Source organism: Quercus robur, chromosome 10 (genome assembly GCF_932294415.1).
Source record: "Quercus robur chromosome 10, dhQueRobu3.1, whole genome shotgun sequence".
Taxonomy (NCBI): Eukaryota; Viridiplantae; Streptophyta; class Magnoliopsida; order Fagales; family Fagaceae; genus Quercus; species Quercus robur.
This window is the reverse complement of record NC_065543.1, coordinates 38,861,758-38,889,604: the sequence shown is the minus strand read 5'-3', so window position 1 is coordinate 38,889,604 and position 27,847 is coordinate 38,861,758. Positions and strand designations below refer to the sequence as shown.

At 37.2% G+C, this 27,847-nt stretch overlaps 2 protein-coding genes across 3 annotated transcripts; both read right to left on the bottom strand.

Annotated features, from left to right (window-relative positions):
* Window positions 1-53: 53 nt before the first annotated feature.
* Window positions 54-980, bottom strand: LOC126704130 (uncharacterized). Its single transcript, XM_050403159.1, has one exon. It carries the CDS (start codon window positions 978-980, stop codon window positions 54-56), a length of 927 nt encoding a protein of 308 aa, XP_050259116.1.
* Window positions 981-8,573: 7,593 nt separating this feature from the next.
* On the bottom strand, window positions 8,574-20,722 carry LOC126702065 (uncharacterized). 2 transcript variants are annotated; one of them, XM_050400677.1, is made up of 10 exons: window positions 20,544-20,722; window positions 16,901-16,964; window positions 16,540-16,788; window positions 13,703-16,353; window positions 13,409-13,554; window positions 11,160-13,118; window positions 10,871-10,934; window positions 10,528-10,775; window positions 10,297-10,404; window positions 8,574-9,325 (listed from the first exon to the last, which is right to left on the bottom strand). In XM_050400677.1, the coding sequence occupies exons 3-10, from the start codon at window positions 16,730-16,732 to the stop codon at window positions 9,097-9,099; spliced, it is 5,598 nt and encodes a 1,865-aa protein (XP_050256634.1). In that variant the 5' UTR covers window positions 16,733-16,788; window positions 16,901-16,964; window positions 20,544-20,722; the 3' UTR covers window positions 8,574-9,096. The 2 variants fall into 2 exon arrangements, with proteins under 2 accessions (XP_050256634.1, XP_050256635.1); XM_050400678.1 differs by having other exon boundaries at window positions 10,871-10,919; window positions 20,544-20,720.
* Between the last annotated feature and the right edge of the window lie 7,125 nt (window positions 20,723-27,847).

The window sequence follows — 27,847 nt, the reverse complement described above, 5'->3', positions numbered from 1 at the left end:
ATCTCGGACTTAATGGTTATTTCTAGATCTCATAGCTACTTTTTCAGCCTCTTTTAATTCCTCTCTTTATGGCTCAACACCATTCTAACATTGCCAAAACAGTTCCTGTTCCATATTCTTAACTCTTTGCCACATTTATCTATTTTACGAATTACATGATCATGAGCAGCTTTGTCTTCCCTAGATAGCCACACCGCTTCTACAATATCTGAACACCCTCGATCCGAGAGCCACATTTCTTCAAACCTGAATGGTTTTGAGAAAGTCGGGATGTCTAAACCATCCAAGGTGATCCACAAAGGAGAATGATCAAAGGAGTCTGAATGCAAGTGGTGTATTTTTGTACCCGAAAATTTCATGAACCAATCATGGTTGGATAACCCTCGGTCCAGTCTCTCCCATAGTGAGTGTCCATCAGCAAAATGCTTTCTCCATGTGAATTGCTCTCCCACATACCCAAGGTCAAGAAATCCACACTCATCAATGACATCCCTGAAAAGTTGCATCTGAGCTTGACTTCTGTTATTGCCTCCCAATTTTTCTGAGTGTCTGGCGATTTCATTAAAGTCTCCAGCACAAAGCCAAGGAAGTTCATGTTTATTATTGAGTAAGCGAAGTTTGTTCCAAGCTTCAATCCTTTTGTGTGTTGCCGGCTCACCATAGAAACCTGTGAATCTCCATGCTTCATCACTTCCTTTATTGATTATTGAATCTATGTGATATTTAGAAAAAGAATCCACATGAACATCAAAGGAATTTTTCCAATACAGAGCCAGTCCCCCACCACCTCTAGGATTTCTATCCACGTAAAACAGATTATCGAACTTAATATTCCTTTGAATTTCTTTTAGCCTAGCTTCATCCGCCCATGTTTCGGCTAAAAACAGGACGGAGGGATCTTTAGCCCGAATCAATACTTCAAGCTCCTTCCCTGTACGCAGGTTCCTAAGCCCGTGACAGTTCCATACTAAGAGACTCATTGTGCTTGGCGGGGCTGCTGAGCAGCCTCCACCGTTAGATTTTGTTGACTGTCTTCCTTTGAAACCTATAGTTTTTTGGCAGGTAACTCAGGAAAATACTCCATTACTTCTTCTCTGCTTCTTTTTGTATCCGTGGGTCCATGTGATGTGTCAGTCTCCATATTGGTTTCTCGTGCCAACCTTTTCCACGTGCGTAGAGTTCTATTTGATGGAGTAGGAGATGTTGGGTTCTCTATCACGTGGGTTGCTTGCTCCTGACTTACTGCATGTTGTGCTGGCGGTGAGGGAGTTGCTTGCTTCCCATTTTTAGCTAAGACTTGAGAGGTGTCAGCTGTCCTAGGATCCACGTGCTCCTCCTTTTTGTCATACTTTCCAATAGCCAAGTCTAATTCCTGAATCTGCGCTTCAAAATCAGAGTGATTAGTATGGAAAGAAATTAAATCCGGATTGGAATCAATTACCTTTAATGTCGAGTTGCTAATATCTTGGTGTATTTGCGTGATTTGCTCCCCTACATCTTGAATTTCCATAATTGTCACACGCTCCAGGTCCGCTCCAGCCACCTCACCGGAGTTAGATCGTTCCAGATTTTCTCTGCTTGTCTTAGCCACCGTCGCAGATGGCTTCTCGGTGGTTGCAGGTTGAGAATGTTTCGTAGCGCCTCCCAGACCATCGCCCAAACCAGCAACCACGATGAATGGAGTTCTTCCTGGGTTATATGGTGCAGCTCTTAGCCATGGTCCATATTCATAAGGTTCTATGTGTGCTGAATCCTTCCTTGCTAACCAGGTCTCGCAATCTTTTCCATCATGAGAAATCATACCACACCAATAACAGAAATTGGGTAGTTTCTCATATTTAAAAGAAACCCAGATTTCTTCCTTTGCGTCCAGTGTAATCCGTCGACCCCGGCAGAGAGGCTTTGAGATATCAATTTCTACATGGACACGTAAAAACTCCCCTCCCACCAACTCGCTGAGATTCTCACACGGAGATACCTGTCCAAGTGTTTCTCCCAACTCAATTGCCGTCTCAGAGTCCAGTAAACGCATCGGCAAACCATGTATTTGCACCCAAAATTTCAGTTTGGTGAACCTCAAGTACCTTGACGGTATAGACCCATCAAATCTCTGTAACAAGACAGCATGTTTATCAAACGTCCATGGTTCATTAGCAAGGACCCGTTCTACATCAGATTTGAGTTCAAATACGAACAAGAGTAGATGGTCGCCCGCTTCGCGCACCTTAAAGTCCTTTTTGGCTCTCCACAGAGGTTTAAACGTGCGGCCTATTGCTTCCACATTAAGGGCTCTCTTGGTAAGGAACTTGGCAACCAAAACATACTCCTTGCTTCGTAAGTTTTTGGATTTCGACAGACTAAGCTTCACGTCTTCCTCGTCTGTCAGTGAAAGTTTCTTCTAGTCGTAAAGTATATCTTCCATGAATGCAAAGCTATGTTGAAAGGATATAATGGAGAAGAATAGGCCACAAGTACCGGGACAAAGGTCAAAGAAAACCCTACAGCTAGAAAGGATTAGCAGAGGGGGAGGTTTATCATTCCAGGGAAGATAACGGCGTTCTACGTTCTAGTCTCTCTAGAGAGAAACTAGGGCGAGAAACTAGGGAAGATATTCCAATACTTAAACAATACAAGTATAAATATACATCATTCTTCATGCCAACAAAGCGTGGTGAGTCTCAGATAATTAAGGTTTTAGATTCATCTTAACAAGGAAGAACCAAGGTTGAACCAAAGAAAATAAATCTTCAGACCTTTCACAAACACCAAGGATGGATGTTGAAATCACACTCGGCACATTGATAGATCAACCCTATGCAAGGACCACTGCATTTGTGACATGAAGGGTGCTCTTTAGTTGCCTCAACCAAAGTAAGGGGCTTTCTCAAAAAAAAAAAAAACCAAAGTAAGGGGGTGTTCGTGGCAGTCAAATTTGGAAGCACTTCCAAACTTGCAATTTAGATATCTTCCAAGAATACATTCAGAATGAGCAGGATAATTGCAATTTGCACAATAGTAGAACCAATGTTTTGGGTCTCGTTCTTCTTCACAAATATTACAGTAACAACATTCACCAGAATTATCTTTAGCAATATAACAAAGATTGAAGAAATACTCATGTTGGTTATACCTTGTAATATGTGGTAGTGTAGCGCATCTGAAGTCTAGTGTAAATTCGCAAGTGGTACACTGAAATACTTGGTATCTTTCAAGATCACAAATACTACATTTTTGTTCATATGCTATGCTGGAGAGGTTAAGACAGTGCTCATGACCATAATGGATAAGGGTGTCTGAGATCAAACTACATTGAATATCAAGATCAAACTTGCATATCTCAAAATTGTAGGTGAATCCATTGCAAGATTGGTGACAAGCATCACACCAAAACAACTTACTCCTATAAGATGCTTTTTTTAGAAGGGTGAGTGGGTGCCGATGAAGTGGGTATCGCTTTCTTCTATGTAATTCAACACGATTTATGAAGAAAGAAACTACACTTGACACAACTATAAAACGAAGGGAGAATGGCTCGTGTGCACCCACCACATTTTTCTTTATTCTGAACCTCATCAACAAGCTTTAAGTCATGCTCATGACTGAAGTGTTAAATTTCTATAGTTATTTCAGTTTCGTCCTCCCTTATGTTGATTTTTTTGACTCTATAAGCTATAAAGTCAATGGACTCATTGAGTTTTTGATCTTCATTACCCAACATAGTTTTTAATTCAGTGGACTCGACATCTCTAAGTTCTAGCATATTTATGTCATCCATGTTTCTCTTGTCCATAGCACAATAGAGGTAAGCCACAAAATCGCAACTCAAGCAATAGTAAAGCCCATAGTTTGTGTCTACTTTTTGGACACAAAGTTGACAAAATCAAAAGTTAGATTGACCTTCAAGAGAATGAATGAGATGAAGGGGATGCTTGTGACATATAACTTTGACCTTGCGTAAGCAAGAAGCACAATTTTTATGTGTCCAAAAATTGCATGGGGCACAAAGATAGGGCACAACATTGCCTTCTTTGCCACAAAGGTCACAAGTGAACTTGATCAACTTCCAAAAGCAGGTCAATAGGTGGTTATGGACTTCAGATTCCAAAGGTAAGTGGTAAAGAAGCACATCCGTTGTGAATATTAAAGCAGCAACGAGAGCAACCATAAGTGTATCCCGCACGAAATTCTTTACAAACTTCGAATTTGCTATATTCATAGTCGTCACGATATATCCATTCATCAAAAAGAATAAGAGCATGTTTTGGGTGCAAGGGATGGCACAATTCAAGAGGTACAACCCAATATCGGCTTCTAGCACCCATAACAAACTTCACCATAAATTCTCTCATCTTCAATGAAGACCAACGGATGCTCGTGGAAAATTTTTTGATGCTCCATCTCTATCACATGCATAAACAACATCCAATTTGTTTAGAAATGAAATTTATAGAACAAGGTTGGGTCCTGAGTGGTACCAACTAAACCAGTTTAATCTTGTTTCTAGTTCCACTTTCCTTTCAAAAAGCAAGTATAAACTTGTGTAGGAAAGTAATTAGATATCGAGACATACCTTTATTGATTATTTGAGATGACTCCGCTCAGAAAGTCCTCACCTTCAGCCACTGTACGTAATGTCTTCAATAATCTTTGGTACTGGCAGATTTGGTGTGGGAAAGCGAGGTTTAGACACTGTCAGAAAAGAAACACACACAAGGAGAGAGAGAGAGAGAGAGAGAGAGATAGCCCGTGACAAAGGGGAATCACTTGTTTTGTTTGTGACTTTATCTGGTCTTCTTGTCCTTTTTTTTGGGCCACTATACATACGCATGCACAGCAAAAGTTCGAACCATGTAAAGTTGAGTCCCCAAAGGTCCCTTTTCTTCTCGTCTTTTTTTGGGTCAGCCTACACATATATTACGCATGCATGACGAAAGTTACCCCCAATATATTGACTAGAAAAGTAGATTTAGCCAATTTTCATCCTTCATTAATAGACCCAGAGAGTGTAATTAGTTCAATTTTTTATTTTGCTTGCCTGTTCAAAGATAGACCTCCAAGTTTTTACAAATAGATCAAGAAGATGATGTTCTTATTGAAGTTCATGTTTGATTACAAAGATAGAATTGAAGTTTTTTTTTTTTTTTTCTTTTTCGAGAAGAAGATAGAATTGAAGTTGATATCAAATCAGCTAGCCATGGCAACTCGCTGAAATTTAAGAGTAACTTCAGTATATTTCATATTATAAAAGCAAAAGATTTAGTTATAGTGGTCTAAGATTCAACCAAGTAGAGCACTCTTTAGAAATTCTATTTATTTAGTATTCTATGTCATCAAACTTTTGCATTTATGTCAAAGTGTTAATAATTTATTATCACGTGTTAATGGTTAAATGCATTTATTTATATATACTAATTACTAACATGTATACCTTTTTGTTAATTTTTTTTATGAGTAATGCTACTATCACAAACTATTTTATAAGACTTTTACAAAATGTTGATGTGACTAACTTCTTATTGGTTTTCATTTAGTCCCATCATTAATATCACTTTTTTATTTACCAATAATTACTCACCATATAGCAATTTGTAAAATAATTTGAATTTCTAACATTATTCTTTTTTTATTGGTTTGACATTTTCAAATCACATGTATTGCACATACATATTATCCTTAACACGATCGCTAAACTTTAAATTAATTGGATGTTATTTATTATTTGGTTAAATATTTTATAAATAAAATAATTATTGATCTATGATTATCTTAATATTTTACAAGTTTGGAAAATATAAAGAGAATGTATTAAATATTTTATAAATAAAATAATTATTGATCTATGATTATCTTAATATTTTACAAGTTTGGAAAATATAAAGAGAATGTAATATTTGACCAACAATTTATATCTTTTAAGTCTTAACTCATTTTAGTGACATAACATATAATTGAAATTAATTTCCCAAATATAATCTAATACGTATGACTTGTAATAGAAATTAATTTCCCAATTAGTATAACACATAATGAGAGTATTTTACATGAATCATAAAAATAATTTTCTACTAAAATTTTCGAAATGAGATAGCAAAACATGCACATCATGTGGAACATTGGCTAGTTTGCTGTTAGTTTTTCTCTCCTATTGGATTTGGGGACTTATGACAAACCAAGCATTTAGTTGTTATTTTACTCATCCAATTCCGAAACACATAGACATCTTCTCCTCTTCAGCTTCTCCCTCTCTCTGTCTTTCATTCCAAGCGTTTTCCTTCCCCATCACCTGGTTCTCATTGGTGAAGAATTCCTTCTAGATCGGAGTTCTCTTTAGTCAAGCAATAATGTTGGCTATTTACTATTTTGCCTGTTAAGTCCATTTGCATTTCACATGATCTGCTTTCACATTTTGTCCGAGGGTTCAAGATTGGTATTGCACGGATAGAAATTAAAGAATGGGAAGTTGAAATGAACATGGTAAAATTTCTAGCTCCCTCAAGATTGGCGTCTTATCATCAGGCAAAAATGGTGAAAAGACTAATGTTTATTCGATTTACAAAATCGTGGCCCTATTTTTCTTCAATTTATGAAAAGAATTTTGAATGTGTTACATAAAGAAGAATTAACTTTAACCAAATACTTCTATCTGCTATTTCTAAACCAAGTTTGAATTATTTCGAGGGTGAGGACGTAATTATATTTTTAGATTAAATTCTTATCATTTGCTCATTGTTCTCTGTTACATGGCAGGCAATAAAGAAGCACACATATTATGAAGGTTAAAGTTGTAATGGATTAATCATAAGTGTATTTGTCATTAAATTAGTTGCAAACTTCGCATTTGCTATATTTTTCATTGTCAAGACATATCTATTTGTCAAAGAAAATAAGAGAATGTTTTGACTTTGGAGTGCAAGGGCTGATGCAATTCGTGGGGTTCTTCAGCACATGATTTTGAAGGTAGAACCATTTGCAATTTATATTAAATTTAGCTAGGACCCAATACTGGTTCTTGGCAATCATAACAATCTTAACCAAAAATTCTCTCGTTTTCATTGAAAACGACCAACGGACGCTCGTGGCAAAATTGTTGAAGCTCTATCTCTATTATATGCAAAAACGTCCAATTTGTTTATAAAATGGATTTCATAGAATAAGGCTGACGGAATTAGTAGCAGTATTTGAAACCAGTTTAATGTTGTTTCTTTTCTTTCTATTTTTGAGAAAAGTTTTAATGTTTTTTTTTTTTTTAATACTAAGTATTTTTAACACACACACGGGAGAGGAGATAATGTCTTAAAGAAACTTACAGTAGTATATATCCAAAAAGGCCTAACTTTTTGGATAGGCAAGCTTTAAAGAAAAGTTTTAAAGTTATTTCTAGTTCCACCAATTTTGCCCCCAAACACAATGTATTTCAGTAAAATGAGCTGAGGTTTAAAATATATTTGAGCTATTCATAATAATAAATAAATAAATAAATATATATATATATATATATATTTGAGCTGATAAAATTCAAATTAATAGAAACACTATCAAGAGGGCAGTGCCGTCTGGCCCATATCTATTCGAAATGTTTCAAAATTGCGTGGAAATCGATCGTGTACATAACGAAGCAATATGCCAAGTACAGTTCAATCCACATATATATATATATATATATATTCCCTTCTCGTCTTCTAACTTGAAAAATTGAAACGAATGCAACTTCCTCCACAACTTTGAGAGATAACAAGTTATTTGAGAACTGATTTTCCAAATTAACTTCTCAATAAATTTTGAAATCCAAAAAATATTGTGCCAGGTACAAAATTTATTAAGATAACAAGGTAAATGAAAAGTGCTCTGATAATCATTTGGGTACTTTCTACTATGTCACTACTTTTAACTAGATTTTCAGTAGTAAGCAATTAGGTCCAGTTACTAGGTGTTCCATTAATAACGCCATTGATATAACTTTCTAATTAGGTTTTTTTTTCTTCTTCTTTTTGCTGAATACCATTCTGATTAGTTTAAATTAACATAATTCAACACTTCGTAGCTTTAAAATCCAAAATTTGTTTATATTAAAATGCTGTTATGGAAAAATGTGGGTTTTCAAAACCTTTTATTACTTTCACGACTTAGAAAAAGTCAACAAAAACTTAAGCTTTTATTTTAAATTAGATATAGAATTGGTAGTTCTTCAGAAAAATAAATAAATAAACAATTTGTTAGTTTTCCAATTTCCAGAAGTCTCAACCTATTTTTTCGGAAGGCATTCCAGCTTATCGTTGAGTTCCCCAATAAACATCTAACAGCAGCATTTCCTACCACCATTATCTAAACTTAAGCACCTTTTTTTTTTTATATAAGTATAATCAGTTACAACAATTGGGAAGAGGGGAATTCTATCTCCGTTGAAAACACCAAGAGGTACCAGTCTCTTAAACTAATGCAAGTCGGGCACAATAATACATCTAAACAAGATAGGGCACCTTAACCCAAATGGAGGTAGCTCCAAACTACTGAAAAGAGGGTTTTCATGAGCCATTCAGATCATTTGGCCACCATTTCTATAATTTTAAGCTGAATTTCAGACAAAAAGAATCACTATTTTTAAGTAGTAGTATGAACAAGTCAGATTAAATATATAACAGTTTAACTGCCTAATCTTTGCAGTAAAATTGGAAATCCCAACCCACTCTCCCCCACTTTTCTACTTTTAACAGCAACCCAATTTCTGAATGGAAACTCATGCTCCAAAACTTAGGAACGATTCATATTATTACCAGGAATGATAGGAGCTGGAAAACCAGACTGCTTCTGTCCTCCCCAGTTACTGAAAAAATGACCGGGAAGTTTCTTTCTTAACTATAAGGAGCAACTTATATTTCACAAGAACGACATCAATGGCCTAGATTGCAAAGATCTAAAAGCCTCCATCGATTTTAAGGAGACATTCTACTATCCATTCTTCTCCTACAATCCCACTCCTGTGGTTCTATTTTGTCGAAGCAAGTGCCATTATATAAGTTGAAAGAAAATGGACCAGAGAAGCATGAGGGACGTGGAGACAATTGATCAAGAAAGAGGAAAAAATCAATTAATTAATGATCAAAGTGAAAGACATTGTACCCTGTCTGGGAGATTCCTAGGCATTGGGAGTGCAGTAACATATCTTTGGGGTTTCTGGGCATTTGTAGCTGTATCGGAGGACGCTGAGGTCTCGGCACCATCAACTTGCCCCCGGCCATGGAATTTAGCAAAACGATTGATGACAGAAAACTTCTCCAGATCCTGGCATTCCACTCTCAAGTCCAATATTGAGGCTTTATTCTCCAGTCTGCATCATCAAGAGGAAGCAATAGAAAATATGAGAGAGAGAGACTATAGATAGTAAACAAAGAAATGCACTAAATACCATAATAAGAGCAGCAACAGACAACCAATAAAAAAATAACAATAACAAACAAACCAACAACAACAAAAGCATTTTCTTCTTCTTTTTTCTTATATTGGTAAATTACACATACTCAATGGGTAACCTTACCCTCCATTCCACCATTATGGATGGAAGAAGTGCCATCTAAGCTAGAGCTCATTGCCCAAAAGCATCTAGTATTCTCCATATGCATAATCAAATCCCCCACACCCCCCCCCCCCCCAAAACAAACCTCCCCCCCAAAAAAAAAACTAAAAAAAACCTCCCTTTACCCTGTAGATTGTTATCAAACTGATTGTAGAAGTTTTCTGGGAGAATGCAATGTAAGTTGATCATTCTTTGGGTGTTGTAATTAACAAACTTCATTCATTGACTAAAGGCAAAAATCAAGAAGCTTGCATCTAAAAATGATATCCCTGAAAATACATTCTAACATATTTAAGGTGTTAGAAGTTGTTCTCTATCAGCCATCTGAACATCCTTACCTCAGTTACTCCCAATTCATGAATGTCTCAATCTTAAACAATGTAAGAGCACAAGGCATATGCATTCCCTTCTAGTTTCAATATGCTAAAAATCTATTTTGGGACAATATTAGCACATTGCAAACAAGAAACAACACAATCTACTTGGGGCTCAAGTTAAATGCTCCTCAATATCGATCACCATGGGGTATAAAGCTAGGAAGCAAAGTAAAAGTGCAACGGATGATACTCAGCAAAGCTTTATCCAAAATTCCAAACTACTCAGATTCTGCCAGGAGAATTAATTTATACCAAGCTGCTTCATTTACGGAAACATTCTTTTTACTTTGAAAGAAGATTACCATGAATCCCTATTACACACACACACACAAAAGGCCAGAAAGCTACCTCAACAGATCATTTTCCAGCTTCCTCGCTTTGCCAATAAAGTCTTCCACAACCTTCACGAAGTATCGATCATCAATTCTCCCAGATGTTCTAAGCTTCTCGGACAGGCTAAAAGCAAATTTCAGAACTTAATATTATTAAGTATGGAATCATATAAATTCATAAATAAAAAAAGTTTTCCAGTATAGGCACATATAAAAACTTCCAAATGACTTCTAGAGCAATTCTTACAGGTTTCTGCCGTCAAGAGGCACAAGGGTATCCCCTCCAGAGCAAAAGGTTGCACTGCATGCATCCCCTAGGGCTGATCTAGCAACAAAGTAAGCCACACTCTCATAGTGTGAGCTAGCATCTGCAGATAGAAAGGCTGCTGGAGGAGGGCGAAGCAGTTGCTGCATAAGCTGCTTTGTCAAAATAAGCCTTCTTTTCAGCCTAAGCATCTGTAGTCCATCTTCAACTACTTCAGCTTCATCTTCCACCTGTCATCAAATATGAAGCAATTAGAACTCTCAAAGAACCACAAACACAGGAAAACATAATATCAGGCTACAGTCAGACAGACTGCCTAACAGACCTTCTCAATCAGTCGATTTGCTGCTTGGGCCCAGATTAATTCTGCTGTGCTGTAAAATGTAGAACTTTGCAAATGTTAATTAAAAAAGAATAAACAAATCAGCCGGGGGTGGGGGCCAACATGCATGTCAAAATATAAGCTAACACAATGAAGCAATCAATGTAAAAAATAAATTTGAGAGAATTAACGGACCAAAATTTAAATTCAGAACGAGAGAGAGAGATGTGTAAGTCAATAGATAGTGGATTAGAAAAGTTAATAGACTAGAAGAGCCACATAGGCCAAACACCTGATATTCTGGAGCCTTTGGGGACCCTCTGTTAGTTCCTTATGCCATGGTATAAGTTCAGATGTAGCAGTTTTACGTTTCTTGGGTCCCACAACAACCAGGCTTTGATCAGGGACATCAGGAGGCAATAAATGAGGGGATGAGAACTGATCATTTGCCATTGATGTGGAGGTAGAACTTTGTTGGACGTTACCAGGATGACTAGCATCGGCAGCAGCATTAACTTGCTCCGCAGAATTATGAGCAAGCAAACTGTCAGATGGCTTTCCAATAATGAAAGGCTGCTCCAAAGCCTTTTTCCGCACATCATATGTTGGCAGCATTTGTCCATTTTTAAAGGTTCCATACTGGTCAAACCATGATGGTGCCATCTGAGGACTAATCTGAGAATGCTCAGCTCGAACAGCAGTAGCATTATTACTGGATAAATTATGAGAATTGTTCTGACTAAATGCAAGCATATCCTGAGAAGATGCATTCATATCCCGACTTTCCCCTGGCTTGGCTGAAAAGCTTAGCATCTTAGAATCTCCAGATGGACCTGCACTATGATCAACTGATGCATCTCTTGTCATGCTATTGTATCCATATGATAATTGCTGTCCTCCTTTAGGTGCTACCTGTTGCACATCCACACCACCATCTGGACCTTTAAATCTCTTCACACTACGATTACTTGGATCGATCTCGGCACCTTTCATGGCTTGTACTTGATGCAATAAGGAGTAATTTTGATTCATAACATTATTTTGGTTTAAAGTACTGCCAAAATCTGCAATTTCTCTTTGGGTGGCAGCAGCATTTGAATGAGATGAATCAGAAACACGCTTTACAGCAGATTCCTTCCCCTGTGAAACACTTGATGCCTTTTCAACAGGGTCAATATTTTCAGCTGAAACTTGCTGCCCAGGGCTTCCTTTCATAGGCTGCTCTTTCCCAGCAAAGGCTTGAGAATTTATAGAACTTGCACCGAATCCGGATGGACCATTCCCTCGTTTCTGGGCATCTTGACTATCAAGCTTTAGAGATCCAGAATTGTTATCTGATTGAAAGTGAGTCCTAAAAAAATTTGTGGAAGCCTTGGATGGATGAACACCTAATAATCGTTGCTGGGTAGAAACACTATTCCAGACATTAGGTTGCATTTTTGAAAAGGCACCCGGTTGAGACATGCCAGGCGTAACAGAAGGCAGAGAGACTGGCATGGCTTCCAAAGCCGGGATTTGTTGGCCTGGATCTCTTGAATGGGTTTGGTCTGCACTACTAGGCCGGGACATCTCTGTAGAACAAGTAAGGTTATTTTGTGGAGTACTTGTAGACACATCTGGTGCTGATGCCAGTGCAGATTGAACAGCTTGAGCTCTCTCCCCAGATTCATCTCTCTGTTTTGATTGGGAAGCAATCCTATCTAAAGATATGTTCACAGATTGATTCGACAATACTTGTCCACTTGCAACAGTCATGTGCTGACCCTGAAGATGACTTCTTGAGAAAGGAGAACCAGATGTGAAAGCTGAAGAAAAATTTCCCTGAACATTGTAATGTGAGGCTTTATTGCTAGGTTGTCCTAAACTACCAGAAACATTATTCCTAAATTCACCCTGAGATGATTCACAGGAAGGTGGCAAAGATTGAACAGAGGCTGCGGAAGACAACCACGCATTACCCTTATCTCCAGTCCCAGAAGCAACATGAGCTGAACCAATTACTGTTTGTGAGGAGCTCTGGGAAGACAAGGCACGGTCAGGAATTGGCAACCTTTGAGATGGAGGGGCTAACTGTAAACCAAAACCTTGAGTTGCAGAAGATGGATTTTGCTGAAGATGACCAACAGATCCATCAGAAGTTTCCGCTTCAGGCATCTCAGAAGACATATACTGGTCAGAAGAGCTATTATGTGTTCTGATGCCAAGTTCATTTGATTGATCCACCTTGTGAAGAAGCTCAAGCATATTTTGACTGCATGCATCAACAAAAAAAAAAGGATATAATTCAACTCAAAACAGGGAAAAAAGCAGAAAGAGAAGTATAAAAATGTAAACAAGAAACACATTAGTAGTCATTCGGTGAAAAAAAAAATGCAAAAATGCTGTCGGCAAACATGTATCATTGCAGTATCTAACATATAAAAGCTATTAAACAATTAATGAACAATAACTAAAGAAAAAATCCAACCAATAACATAAAAATTTTAATTTATAAAATACCAATGCCACAAGAGGAACAGCTAATTTTAAATATTCAACTACCTTGATGAAGCTCTCTTGTTAGGGGAATAATTACCCACAGACTTGTCAAAGGGAGCAGACGAATTAGGAAGATACCCTGGATGCATACTTTTCGAAGGTATCTCATCTAAGCCTTTTGTGTCACCCTGAAAACCAGGTAAACGGCCCTGTGAAATTTTAAATGAAAAGGCGTCAAGTAATCTTCTATAATTTTTAGGAATTCAAAACATTAAAATTTAGTTATAGAAAAAGGCCAACAAAAACAAAGTTTTGCTAATGCCACAATTCTCAAATATAGCAAAGCCTAATGATCACCTTCTCCAATTCCATAGAATTTCTATCTGTGTGACCAGCAAATCTTGACTGGCCAATATACACCTGTTCTTGAGCTCTCAATCCTTGAGAAACCTGCTGAGCCATGGCCTGTGGATTCGCATTACCTCTTGGGCCATACAAAGGATCTGCATCAACATCCACATCCCCCATTGGATGATACTGGAATCTGCGAGCTCCAGGTTTTCGATTAGCCTGAATAGATACCTTTTGTTTTCCCCCAGTTCGGGAATCACTAGCATCTAACCAAACATTCTCTCTCAAACCACCACTGGAAGTATGATGAGACACGTTAGAGCGAAAACTATCACTTGAGTTCTCTCTTTTTCTCGAGTTCTCCGTTTCATGCATTTCAACTGCTCCCTTATCCAAGCCATTATTTCCTGATGACTCCAAAATTTGAGGGCTCTTATCGAGATGGTGCTGATATTTCCCCAGAACCTCACTTCCTATAGAGTTTCCTGGAGAATCAACATCTTTCCAGAAATTACGATTATGATTGTTTTGAAGCTGTTGGCTTCTTTCCTGGTTGGCCCTTGAAGTGCTTAAATTAGGTGCTGCAGTAACACTATTAGGAATTGAATCTTCCCTGTAGACCTGCAGGCTACCTCCAGATTTAGCCTGTTCTAGTTCAACAGATGAATTAGGAACAGAATCAGTCTTCCATATAACAGCACCATGACCAACTTCCTCATGTGTAGCCCCCTTATGATCACTAGCCTGAGTCAATTGAGATGATTTTTCATTATCATGATGTTTCAAAGCACCACTATCAGGTGACAAAGATTCAGTAAAGTTCCAACCGTTTGGTCTATTGTGTGGCTGGCCACCACTATTGTAAGAAGATAAGCTTTGCTGATGGGTCCAAGAACCTGAATTACTCTTGGGATTTATTTCTACACCGGAAGACTGAACAACATTTCCAAAAAGATGGCTACCTTCAGCAAGATGCTTTTGTAGAGGGCTACGATCCAACCATCTGTTTCCTTCTTCCTGAAACTGTGGAATAGTTCTATGAGAAGAACTATTCTGCAACCCATCACCCTGTTGATGTAAATTTTTGGGCCCTGATTGCTGAATTCCTGGAACTTTAAAAAAATTTGTACTTGTAGTGGGCCTATTGGCATCATCAGGATGGGGAAAAGGCCTAGAATTCATTGTCGAAGCAGTCTGCAAGTTATTATCAGCCCAGACTGGCTGTTTGCTACCATCATTAAGGGTTAAGGACTGCTGAGTCCCAGCTGGAGGTCCACTGTTCCCAAACGTTGGGCCACTCCACTCTTCCTGAAGCCCTATATCAGCACTAGAAGTTTCAGCTACAGCAGACTGCATAAGAGCACTCCAACTCCCACTTTGCAGTGAAGGAAGTCCATTAAAATAATCTGTACCATCCAACATATTTAAGCCCCCTGTGCTCTTGCCAAAGGAATCCCACAGATTGTCATCAGAACCAAACAAAATCTTTTCTTCAGTTGGATCTAGTGAAGAGACACTCTGTGAAGGGGCAACCTGCATCAGTGTTTTCTCTTGTGACGTTTCTGAAGATCCAGCTAGCTCTTGCCTCCCACCAAATTCTTGCACGGATGCATTTCTTTGCTGGGGATTCACTTGCTGCGAGTTTTCCAAGTTAAGTCCACTGTTTAAACCTTGACCTCCACTGTTTAAACCTTGACCAGCAGCAGGGCCAAACATATTTTTCCCTTGAAAGTCTTGTCTGGAAGCCAGAGTTTCATCTGGCATGCTAACCTGACCAGGAAATGTAGCATATTGATGACCTGAAAAGGAATTACCACCAGCTGATACCTGCTGCAATGCAGGCTTATCCATTTGAACATGAAAATTTTGATTTGGAGTGCTTCTTGTGCCAGAAACGGGAACCCCATAAAGAGATTGATCAACCTGTTGAGGAACAGATCCCATCAGATGTCGTGCCTGGCCTTGCTCAGGGGATAACATATGTCCAGTAGAAGATCCTTGCATAACTGGAGATGCACCACGCTGCAGCCAGTTTGGGTGACCAGCCACAAGCTCCGGTGGCCATGGATAATTAGATGCCTCGTTTATAGGAATACCATTGATTAGGGCTGCTGAATGGTTGGGAGCTGTCTGTTTTGGGAGAGAGGAAACCTGATTTATAGAACTCTGCTGCCTTGCCTCTAGTTGCTGAAGTTGTTGCTGCCTCTGAAGTTCTTGCATTTGTGTGAGCATTAATTGTTGCTGTAGTAGCTGCATTTCATTGATCCCCGGCTGCTGCCTTGGCAAAGATTGCAGCATGCCAGGCTGCTGGCCACTCATTTGCTGTTGGCCAAAAAAATCAAAATTAACTGGAGATTCAGAAGCTTCCAGCCTTGATGAATTTTTCTTGCTAAGCTCAGGACCCCCCCGATGTGACTCAAGAGTAGATATGCCTCTTGATGTCAAATTATTCCGATCAGGTTCTGTATCCACTCCCAAAAAGTTCGCTTCATTCTGCCTTGTCTGGAACATATGATGCCCTTGCACATAGCCATTCAAAGTTGTCTGTTGGTTCTGAGACAAATTTCTTCCAAACTCAGGCCTCAGATTTGATTGTGTTAAGTTGAAACCATGTGGCACTCGTGAAGACTGACTTCCATCTCCCCTCTCAGACTCTCCTAAAATCAAAAGAACAGAGCAGTATGATTAATAGCAGGTGACAGAGCTTAACCATAGATCATGAGATCCTACATTTTATAGTAGTACAAAAAGGGAATGGGAAAAGAAGTTTATTCAGCTGTTAGAAGATTCTCTATGCAATACCATACAAGTCAATAGAAAACAATGAATCAAGAGGTTAATACCTGATTGCTGTACATTGTAATTCTTTAAATTGGAAATAAAAGACGCACCAATCTGTCTTTGGTTTCCGGCCAACAGATTGTTATTTAACCCAGGCCAGTTCCCATGAATAGCCTGTGAATGATGCTGGGCCTGCGACAAGTTCTCTTGGCCAAAGAAATTGTGGACCCTGTCTCCAACTTCGTTGCCAGGCATAGATGATCCAGCCCACAAATATTCAGCAACTATAATTTTGCGAGGATAAAATTTACCTAAAGAAATATGAATAAAGTTCAAGATTACCATATCCAACAATTCCATTATAGAACGGTATGAAATTTCTACAAATACAATCAAGTTAAAAATAAAAAATAAAAACCACACCTCTTTCTTGTACATTTAGTCATTCCAAGTTTCCAACTGCCACACTCGCACCTCAAAACTTATCCTGCATACAAATGGTCCAGCATAACAATGCATCTTGAGTGGTCTGATTTGACAGAATAAAACTTACCAATAATTTGTGCAAGAAGTCATATCAAGTCACAAGTCATCATCTTATCAACAAAAAAAAAAGTCACAAGTCATCAAAGGTACTTCATTATACTCCTTTTTCCTCCATATCAGATGATAGAGGGGGAGGAGAAGATGGCAATGATGACAAAGATGAAGAAGAAAGTTTGTGCATATAAGTGACTCTTCAAAAAGTCGTCTCACTTTACCAAAATAAATTCCCTTAAATACTGAATACACAAGCCCCAACAAAGTAGCAAAAAATTATTTCTCTTATGTTCTTTTGTTCAAGTTCTATATGCTTAGTCATGTAATGAAATGGCATCCTTAATATTTCTGGTGAAATGTGGTTGAATTTACTTGTTTCCATTCTCTTTGGATTTACAATAGCATGTGTATTTTAGCAGTTTTATGTACTTACATTTTTTTGGTTATTGAAGTTTGATGTTTATTTGTTGCTATTTTACAATGTCTTAGTATTCTTTTGATCAAGAAAGGGTCTTAATTAGTAACTAGAAAATTTTTTCCTCGTTTATACAAGATTTTTTACAGTAAAAAGTTCCATTTTGTCACTTTTGCTTCTTAATGACACATCAACACAGAGTTCTACACTTATCTCCTTTTTTTTATATATAGGTACAGAGTTTTACTCTAATCTCAATGTTGAGATTCCAATGATTATCTTTAAGTCCCCTTTTTCCCTTAGTGAAACTCTAAAGCTCTCTCTCTCTCTCTCTCTGCATTTTTTTGGGAAAATTATATTTCAAACCCCATAGTTTTAGGTAGTTTCACATTATGCCCACATTTTCAGAAGTCTAAAATTAAACCTTAAATCGTTTCAATTCAAACCATAAACCCATTTACAGTGACATCATCAACGGAAAGTGCTTAAATAAAACAGTGTCGTGTGGATATTTGAACACATGCCAATTACATGTGAACATCACTTCACTCCAAGCCACACAACATTGTTTTGATTAAAGCATTTTCCATTAATAGCTTCACACATAATGGGTTTATGGCTTCACTTGAAATTTTTTTTAAAGTATAGGGTTAATTTGAAACATGTAAGAGTGTAGGGTCTAATTTGTAACCACCTCTAACCTATAGGGTTTAAATGTAATTTACCCTTTTTTTTTTTGGATAAGTGATTTACCCTATTTTATTGTAATTGCCCACAGTGTTGTGCAAACTCTTCATCCACATTTAATTCATCCATAAGTCCAATTTTATTTCAGAAAGCCTACCACAGTGGCCACAAACCCTATTTTGTATGCCTCCAATTTAAGCACATAACTAAAATCAAATCCAATCTAATTTTATTCTATTCACAAACTAAATTCTAATTTTCCCTTCATAAAAATTAACAGAAGTGCTAACCCACCAATATTGTTCATAGTCATTCCTTAATTTCTAATTTTAAGGCTGCCCAACATCATTTCCCCTTCCTTGCTACACCCCCTTCCCAAGTCTTTCTTCCTTGATTCAATGTGCTTTCACACAAAAACTTTACACCATCAAGGATATTTTCCTCATTGACATAAAAACATCACCATTACATTGAAAGAAATCTATGATTATCTTTGATTACACAGCCAACGACTCTACAAACACCATGGTAACAAAAAGACTTTCAACAGTAATGGAACAAAACAACAGCATATTATCTTCTTCTTTTTTTTAATTCAATAGTTGGAGGAGGGGGGATTTGAACCCTGGATATCTCCATTAAAAAGACCAAGAGATGTCAGCCAGTTAAGCTACAAGGCTCTTGATATTTCTTATTAAAAATATAATAAAGTGAAAACAAACTACAATGTAATCTGACCATACCTGCTTGCCATTCTAGATTCACTTAATTATCAGCAGTAAACAAGTTATCAAACACTGCCATTAAAGCCCTCCCAACAACCTCCCATCTAAGTTGGAAAAGGTCAGGATAATTCTATCACCCTTTGAATGATGGAACGAATCTGTACATATTCTCTTTACCTACTTCATTTCTTTAATGGATTAGTATTTTTCTTACCTATGAAAAAAAATTGATGGAACAAATCTGCTTTCTAGAAACACCTGTGTTCCATCCAAACCAAGAATCAAATTGGAACACAAACTCAACATTTGAAACATCCCATCCAGGCACACACACTAATTGAGTTTATCATGCCATCCCACCTCCAAACCATCCTCCACTGTCTAACCATACAGCACATTTGCTTCATTAATGTTCGCACTTATCTTGAATTAGCCATCCTAAAGATTGTCTATGCCTATCACCCCAAAAGAAATTTTTATTTATTTATCACCCCATAAGAACCTTGACCACATTTTAGTAAACTCTTGACAGCAACTAGAACAGTTAGAGCCAATGGGTATAGACATCTCAAGGTCATAAATTTCCTTTAGTATCTTGTTCAAACACTAATGATTTTCTCATTCATTCTTGATAAGCTTATGCAAAATAATTTTCTCATTCATATAAAGTTTCCTTTTCCTGTTATAATTTTCTTTTTCATTTTTCCTATCTTCACTAAATTCTGTTGAAAATAATCTTCATGTACATAACACATCTAATCAGGCATTTTCTTTACATTAAAACTCAATACAGATACAACCTTTACAAAAGACGCACATCATTAGTCTACTTAAAAAATTCTCTTGTTGCCAGTGAGTCCAAGTGCAAATGAAGTATACATCTGAAAGGATGGATCATCAAAAAATTGCTGACTAAGTGCCAGATGTTAATTACCAGGAAGGCGTGTGCGTTTCACCCATATTAAATATGAAAGACATATCAAAATTAAAAAGAAAAAAGTAGAATAAATGACATTCAGGCCATACAACCATCAAGAAGTTGCTAATGCCTCGATACCCAAGTCGCCAGAATCCTCCTACCACCAACATCCAACACCCACAAACAGAAGCAAATATGAAATGTATGCACCAGCTCAAATCTGACACAGTGACCCATCTTCTCCATTTGGTTATTCAGTGAATGTATGCCACGGAGAAAGAACCACAAAAAGCCAAATAAATAATTTAATGCTAAACTTTTAGAAATTCAGACCCGGAAAAGCCACCCAAAACAAACACTTTTCTATTTCAAAAAGTGTAACTAAGCCTAGCAAAACTTTAAGTTTTATTTTCTAACAAACAAAACGACAAACAAAATACACAATACTCAAATTTCAATTCCTTTCCCTTTTCCTCCATTTTCAGAGCACCCAAACAGAAATTAGAGCCACAAAATTTTTCTTAGAATCTCACAGCTGTAGCCCCAAAAAAGCACAAGATCGAGAACACGACACCACAATTCGAACTCAAAAACCAGTGATTAAATCAACAAAGCGAAGCGAAAACTACAATACGAGCTGCGAGAGAGCTGCCCAAGCCTAAACCACAAAACCCTAGCATAGATTTGTTTTTTTTTCTTCGAAATGGAAAATGGTCCCCAAAGAGAGAGAGAGAGAAAATTAGGGTTTTTAGAGAGAGGAAAGAGGAGGTTTGAACTTACAGTGACGCTGAGCGGACTCCATTGAAGCTCTGCACCGATCCTCCGAGAGTGTGTGATTGCAAAGCGCTAGGGTTTGAATCGAAGAGAGAGAGAGAGAGCGAGAGAGCGATATAGAGAGAGAGAAATGGGTGTGTCTTTGTGAGCTCAGAGAGAGAGAGAGAGAGAGATAAAGTGATCGAAATAGTGCGAAATTTTCAACGAACTGAGGAACAAAACTCAGGTTCGGACTGAGGCTGAATTGGTTCGGTTGACGAGCCGGGTGGTTCGGATCCGAAGCTGAGGCGGGTTTGGTTTCTTGGTAAAAGGAAAGCGTTTTGCCTTGCTATACAAAGGGGCATGTGAAGAGTTGTTGAGGGTAGAGAGAGAATTAGGTGGTTGCCCAATCAAATTCTGCCACATGTCAGTGGGGCCAAGTTTTGGGTGGGGAGTAATGTGGTGCGGGGAACTGTATTTTGTATGATTGAATTGGATTTGTGCTACCCGTTGATTTGCAATAAATTTTGGGTGACTTTTTAAAGAGATTGTCTTATAAAGTTTGAAAAATAAAAATCTTTTACTTTTTACATTTGCTTGGTCAATTTTTTTTTTCTTTTACCTTTTCTTCACCTTTAGCTTGGAGGAGGGTAGGGAAGCTTTCCCTAGAGTCCCCTTTTTTCTTTTTCTTTTTTTTTTTTAATAAGTAAATAGCTGAAGACGTGAAGTTAAAAATTCAAGCCACAATCGTAAAATACTAAAAAGAATATCATTGTCATTAGACTATCATTTAAATCGGTTAATGTACATTCAAATCAATTATTAAAATCATATTTAATCTAATTGAATAATAATATATTATAAATATTTTACTTTTCTTATTACTCTTTTCAAAGCCATAATGAATGTTAACTTTCCTTAAAAAATAAAAACAAAAACAAATGTTAACTAGTTACATGTATGTTCAAACCAATTAAAATGAATGTAACTTTCCTTATTAAAAAAAAAAACAAACAAACAAATGTTAACTTGTTACATGTATGTTCAAACCAATTATGATTCATTTATTGCAAATTTTGTTGGACTAAAACATTCTAACACTAAACTAATTATTATAAATTACATTTGTTCTTTTATAAACTACAATTAAAGTACATTCAATCTTTTTTCAAATTATCTAATTTGAATTATAATTTTATTACATGCAAATTATTTTCTTACAAACATTCTTTTGCATTAAACGAGTTACCAACTAGTATGATAAAATATATATCTTACACGTCATGATTACACCATATAAGTACATGTATCTAAGTGTCACAAGTAATGCGAGGTGCTTCCACCTTGTAGCTCACTTTAAGTATGTTATAAATATTGAGATAATATGTTATAGATGAAACTTTTTTGGTGTGATTGTATTTATGCTTATTCTTATTGTTAATTCTACAATTACAAAACAAGCATTTTAAGTTTGAAATTGTTAGAAATACTGAATGAATGTATTGTATTTCTTAAGTAATAAAATATACAAGAGTGCCTTAATATAAGAGGCAGAGTGTGTAGTACAAGTAAACAAGGTGTGCCCAAAACCCACAATCTATTACACGTTAACAACCTCCCTCAAATCAAGGTGGGTGTGAGACCAACTTGAGATTGTCAACCAAAGCACGAAGGCATCCCTTAGGATGTGACTTGGTGAAGGTATTGCAAATTGATCTTTAGAGGAGATTAAGAACAGCTTGAGAGCACCATGGACAAGATGATAACAGATAAAATTACAATCAATTTCAATGTGTTTAATCTGTTCATGGAAGACATCATTGTAAGTAATATAAATGGCACTTTGACTATCACAATAAAGAGAAGTAACAGAGATTGTGGACACACCTAAGTCCTTAAGAAGCCATTGTAGCCAAAGGAGCTCAGATGTGGTATCAATAAGGGCACAATATTCTGCTTCAGTACTGAAGTGGGCCACAAGGATTTGTTTCTTGCTTCGCCAAGAAATAAAAGAAGAACTAAGAAGAAAGCAATAACCAGTGGTGGACCTGCGATCAATGGGATCTTTTGCCCAATCAGCATTAGAGAATGCACGAATAATAAGAGGAGACTGAGCAGAGTAGAAAGGGTCATGGAAGAAAGTGTCCTTCAGGTATCGAAGAATGCGCAAAACAGCAGCATAGTGAGTCGATCATGGAGCAGACAAATACTGGCTTACCTGGTGAACATCATAGGAAATGTCTAGACGAGTGATAGTGAGATAAACTAATCTACCAACCAATCGTCTATAAAGAGAGGGATTAGACAATCACCCCAAGGGAGTCAGATGCGCATTAAGTTCAACTGGAGTGTCAACAATCTTGCTATCAGTGAGTTCAGCTTGAGACAAAAGTTCAGAAGAATACTTGGCTTAAGTAATATAAAGACCATCTGTGGAATGAGTAATTTCAAAACCCAAGAAATAGCTGAGATGGCCAAGATCTTGAATGTCACTGAGGTCATCACCAGTTATGATCATATCATCCATATATAGAAGAAGCAAAATGGTGCCTTTGTCGATGCAATGAAAAAATAAGGTAAAATCATAATGACTAGCAAAGTAACCCAAGCGAGAGATGGTAGAGCTGAACTTGGCAAACCAAGCTCGTAGAGCTTGTTTAAGGTCATAAAGTGCACGTCGAAGGTGATAAACCTTATTCGGTTCAACAGAAAGACCAGGAGAAGGTTGCATATAAACTTCTTCACTTAAATTCCCATTAAGGAAGACATTTTTGACATCCATCTAAAAAATGTCCTATTTACTGGTAACGGCAACAGCTAAGAGGGCATGAACAAATGAGATTCGAGCAACCGAAGTAAAGGTCTCTTCATAATCAACCTCATACTTCTATGTAAAACCTTTTGCAACAAGACAAGTTTTATATCGCTCAATGGACCCATCAGAGTGAGTTTTGATCTTGTAAATCCACTTACAACCAACCACAAATTTCCTAGGGGGGAGAAACACCAAATACCAAGTATGGTTTTTAAATAATGCATCAAGTTCTTTTTTTATTGCAATTTGCCATAAAGGGTCAGTGGAGGCCTCACGATAGGTGTGAGGCTCGTGTAGTGTAACAAGGGCGATATAACAATAATAGTAAAGTAAATGTGCAGGAATATATCTTACCCAAGTTAAGTGACGAGGTGGAATGTCTTGTACAAGATCTTCAGGTAGAGCAGGAGTAGGGGACCCAAGCTCAGGGTTGGGTGGCTTAACTTCGACTTGTTCATCTTCCACCTGTTCATTAGAAGGTAATCTAGGATAGACATAAAAAATATCTGGTGGTTGGACAAAGAAGTCTATAAGAGGATCAGGAGTAATAATAGAAGGAATGTGTAGCTCGTCTAGAAAAAGATTTAAGACAGAGGAGGTAGATAGGGAGGCACGGAAGTGAGAAAGCTCGACAAAGGAGTGATGTTCCCAAAAGACAACATTGCGGGAAATACGAAGACGATGAGAGACAAAATCATAACACCGATACCCCTTTTGAGTTTCGCCATAGCCAATAAAACAACAAAGTCTAGACCGAGGCTCAAATTTGTTATGTTCATGTGGTTGAAGAAGAACAAAACAAATAGAACTGAATGAGCAAAGGTGGTGATAGTCTAGAGGTGATCCAAAAGACGCTCATATGGAGTTTGATTTTGGATGATAGAACTGGGAATGCGATTAATAGCATGAAGAGTGGCTTCGCCCCAAAAAAGAGCAGAGACTTTGGCAGAAAGAAGGAGAGCATGAACAGTGTCAAGAATATGACGAAATTTGCATTCGACTTTGCCATTTTGCTGAGAGGTACCTGGGCAAGTTAGTTGATGAACAATGCCATAGGAATGCAAAACAGCTTGGAAAGCATATTGAGTGTATTCAAGAGCATTATCAGATCAAAATTTTTTGATACATTTGGAAAATTGAGTTTCAACCATTTTTGCAAAATTAGAATATACTTGCAATACTTCAGAACAATGTTTCATATGAAAAATTCAACTACAGTGAGAATAATCATCAACAAAGACAACAAAATATTGAGATCTACCAATACTAAAGATAGAGGAAGGCCCCCAAACATCAGAATGAATTAGGTCAAAGATATCAGTGGACATTGATTCACTAGTATTGAAAGACAAAGCTGGTTGTTTTCCTAACTAACATGAAACACAATCAAAATTTTCTGTGGACATTGAATCTAACAAACCTCTAGAAGCCAAGTGTTGTACCCAAGAATAAGATGTGTGACCAAATCGAGTATGCCAAAGTACAAGGGAAGGAATAGAAGAAACTGCAGTAGTTGTAGCAGCAACAAAAACAAAAGCAACAGGTGGAAGCCAAAGGTTGTCCACAGAAAATATATGCCCAACTCTAGGACCGGTCTCAAGCTCCTGTCCCACCCTCAGATCCTGCATAATGCACCCAAAATAATCAAAGGTAATGCGATAACCCAACTCAGCTAATTGTCCCATAGAAAATAAATTATAAAAAAGGTTAGGAACATTAAAGACCCTAGGAACTGAGAGATTGGAGGATGAGATAAAACCTATATTATGACCAAACATTGTTGAACTATTAGCTATGTGAATATTAAGAGGGTATGGTGCAGGTTCAAATTGAGAAAATAAGAGTGAGTGAGGTGTCATGTGATTGCAACAAGCAGAATCCATAAGCTAAGAGGTACCAGATGAAACTGAGAGAGAAGAGGAATAAGATGCATTACCAACCATACGGATGGTATTAGAGATGATGTTTTGTAGGTCAACTGTGGAAATGGTGATAGTGGATCCAGAAGACTTGAACTTTGCAGAGATGAGAGCCATTGGTTGGATACTCTTAGTGTTAGCAACAGTAGCAGCAGAAATGGAAACAACTGATTTGTTGCGTTGATAGCAAGTCTCAATATTATGGCAAAGACGTTTGCAAAAATTGCAAAAACGTTTGTTGAATTGTCAACGACGATTGTTGCAATAAAAAGAAGACATGTTTTTATTCTTCATTTAGAAGAAAAATATGAACAAAATTGATTGCAAAAATGGAATCTACGCAAAAAACTTGGTCAAAGTCAACCGTTAACGCACAGTCAAAGTCAACGGTCAACACACGGACAAGGTCAATTGGCGGCGTTGAGTAGATCAGTTTATGGTCTATAGAAAGGTATTTCTAGTGTCGTAATCGGAGATCACAATGGACAAACCCGAGAAGGCAATGGTCTTTGGCAGCGGAGAGTACTTCTGGTGGTGGAGATTCAACCTTGAGGACCTCTGACGGAGGCAAAGCAGTTAGGAGAGGACGTAAAAAGCTTACTGACCGGAGAAGTTAAGGCAGCGGAGAATACCAATAACGACAAGATTGCAAGACACAATAAAATGTTAGAGCAGTGACTCTGATACTATGTTAGAAATACTGAATGAATATATTATATTTCTCAAGTAATAAAATATACAAGGGTGCCTTTATATAAGAGATAAAGTGTGTAGTACAAGTAAACAAGGTAGGCCTAAATCCCACAACCTATTACACGTTAACAAAAATATTATCAAAACTAGGCTTGTTTTTAAAAAGTGAAGATGATTTTCTATAGTAGTAGTTAATTTTATACCTCGAAAAGATAACTTATTGCTGTTTTGGTAGATAAGAATTCATATATTATTTATGAGATTTTGAAAAATGCCCAAATCCATTTGATAAATGATTGATTCAAAATATATTGAGAAAAAATTATGTTGTCTCCTTAGAAAAAAAAAATGTTGTCTCTTTTCTTTAGTTTATATTTATTTAACACTCATTGGTTCTTAATTTCATTTTTTCCGAATATATTTAGTCTTAAATCTTAATACAATTTTCATTCTTGAATTTTAAAAATGTGGGTTTTTCATGTTTTGTCCCCCCGAAAATTAAATTTTTGTTCCATACCTAGGTGGATGGAAGATGAGTTCACCCCTTTTAGAGGGCCAGGGAACCATCGTCCCCATTGGCTTTTGAAAACCCTCATCTCCTTCCTATATATTTTTTATAAAATAAAATAAAAATATAATTGTGGGGCCCAAAAATTTATGGGCCAGGCCCACTTGCTCATGGGGAGTCCAAAGCCCCAAGCCGAAGAAGGCTATGGCCCAAGCTCAATAATATAAAGCAGAAAATGGCCCGGAGATGCAGCCGAGGACAGTTCAGTCCTCGGCAGACCCAAAGTTCCATTGAGAAGAGGGGTAAAAAAGGTATAGGAACAAACTTGAAAGAAAATCTAAAATATCTCGGGAAAGCTGCCCTTACTACCCTTCCCAGATAAGACTCTGCACCTAACAGAACCGGATTCTTCGGCTTTTTCAACCACCCCCGACGATTCTGGGATTAGACTGACGGGACAAATATCAGTCTTGGAAAGGTTGACCCTACACGTGGACGAAGGACAGCGAACGTGGGCTAGTATAAAAGAAAAGGTAAGTAATCTGGGAAGGAGGGGAAAAGATGGTCAAAAAGGAGAGCCTCCCATCCCACCTCTAGGAGAAAGACCCCAGAGGTAAAAACACCTTAACAATGTATGTACACCATAAAAAAAAACTCACCGCCGGATAACCGAGGGAAGAACCTAATGCTCATCGGACTAAGTCCGAGGAGTCCAATCACTCAGGTTACGAAGCTGTAGAGCTTGGATGTTCAGGTTGAACCCTTTTTTACATGAATTCGCCTAAAATATGGTCCGGACCATCGCCCCGTGATCAAAGGCAAGCCTTTCAAGCCCACTCTCTACAAATCATATTGTGAGGGATCTTTCATGTGCGAGCCCAACGTCATTCTTGGGCCGTTAAATAATCGTGTCCCTACAATAATGATATATACAAAATTAAGTTCAAGACCCCCTAATTAAAAAAAAAAAAAAAATCTTGTATTTATACTAATGACTAATGCACCATTTTTTTATTACTCTTTGTAGCTCATTAAAGCAAAGTGTATTCAAGATATGTCATCCTGAAAATATATAATTTATTCTCCTTAAGCCTTTTTTTTTTTCTTTTCATAAACAAAACCTTTTTATTTATTTTGCATTTGAAGTTACAATTTCTTAAGTATGACTAGTAGAGAGACCACAAATTGTTATCCATATCCAGCAAATGGATTACTGTTAGAGATACAATGCTTTTATTTATTATTTTAGAAGAAAAGACAATTGTCGTTTTTGTATTATTATTATATTTTGATTTAATTTTTTTTAATAATATAACAGTTGTGAACAAATCATGTTACACACTATATATATATATATATATATATAATGTCTAATTGTGCCGAAAGGCAAAATGCC

Excerpts from the sequence above, each read along its gene's own strand:
- LOC126702065 (XM_050400677.1), bottom strand. The coding sequence starts at position 16,732 with ATGCCTGGCAACGAAGTTGGAGACAGGGTCCACAATTTCTTTGGCCAA. Across the intron at positions 16,354-16,539 it reads TTACAATGTACAGCAATCAG|GAGAGTCTGAGAGGGGAGAT; the intron begins GTATTAACCTCT and ends TTTTGATTTTAG. Across the intron at positions 10,405-10,527 it reads CCTCTTGACGGCAGAAACCT|CCTGTCCGAGAAGCTTAGAA; the intron begins GTAAGAATTGCT and ends ATTTGCTTTTAG.
- LOC126704130 (XM_050403159.1), bottom strand. The coding sequence starts at position 980 with ATGAGTCTCTTAGTATGGAACTGTCACGGGCTTAGGAACCTGCGTACA.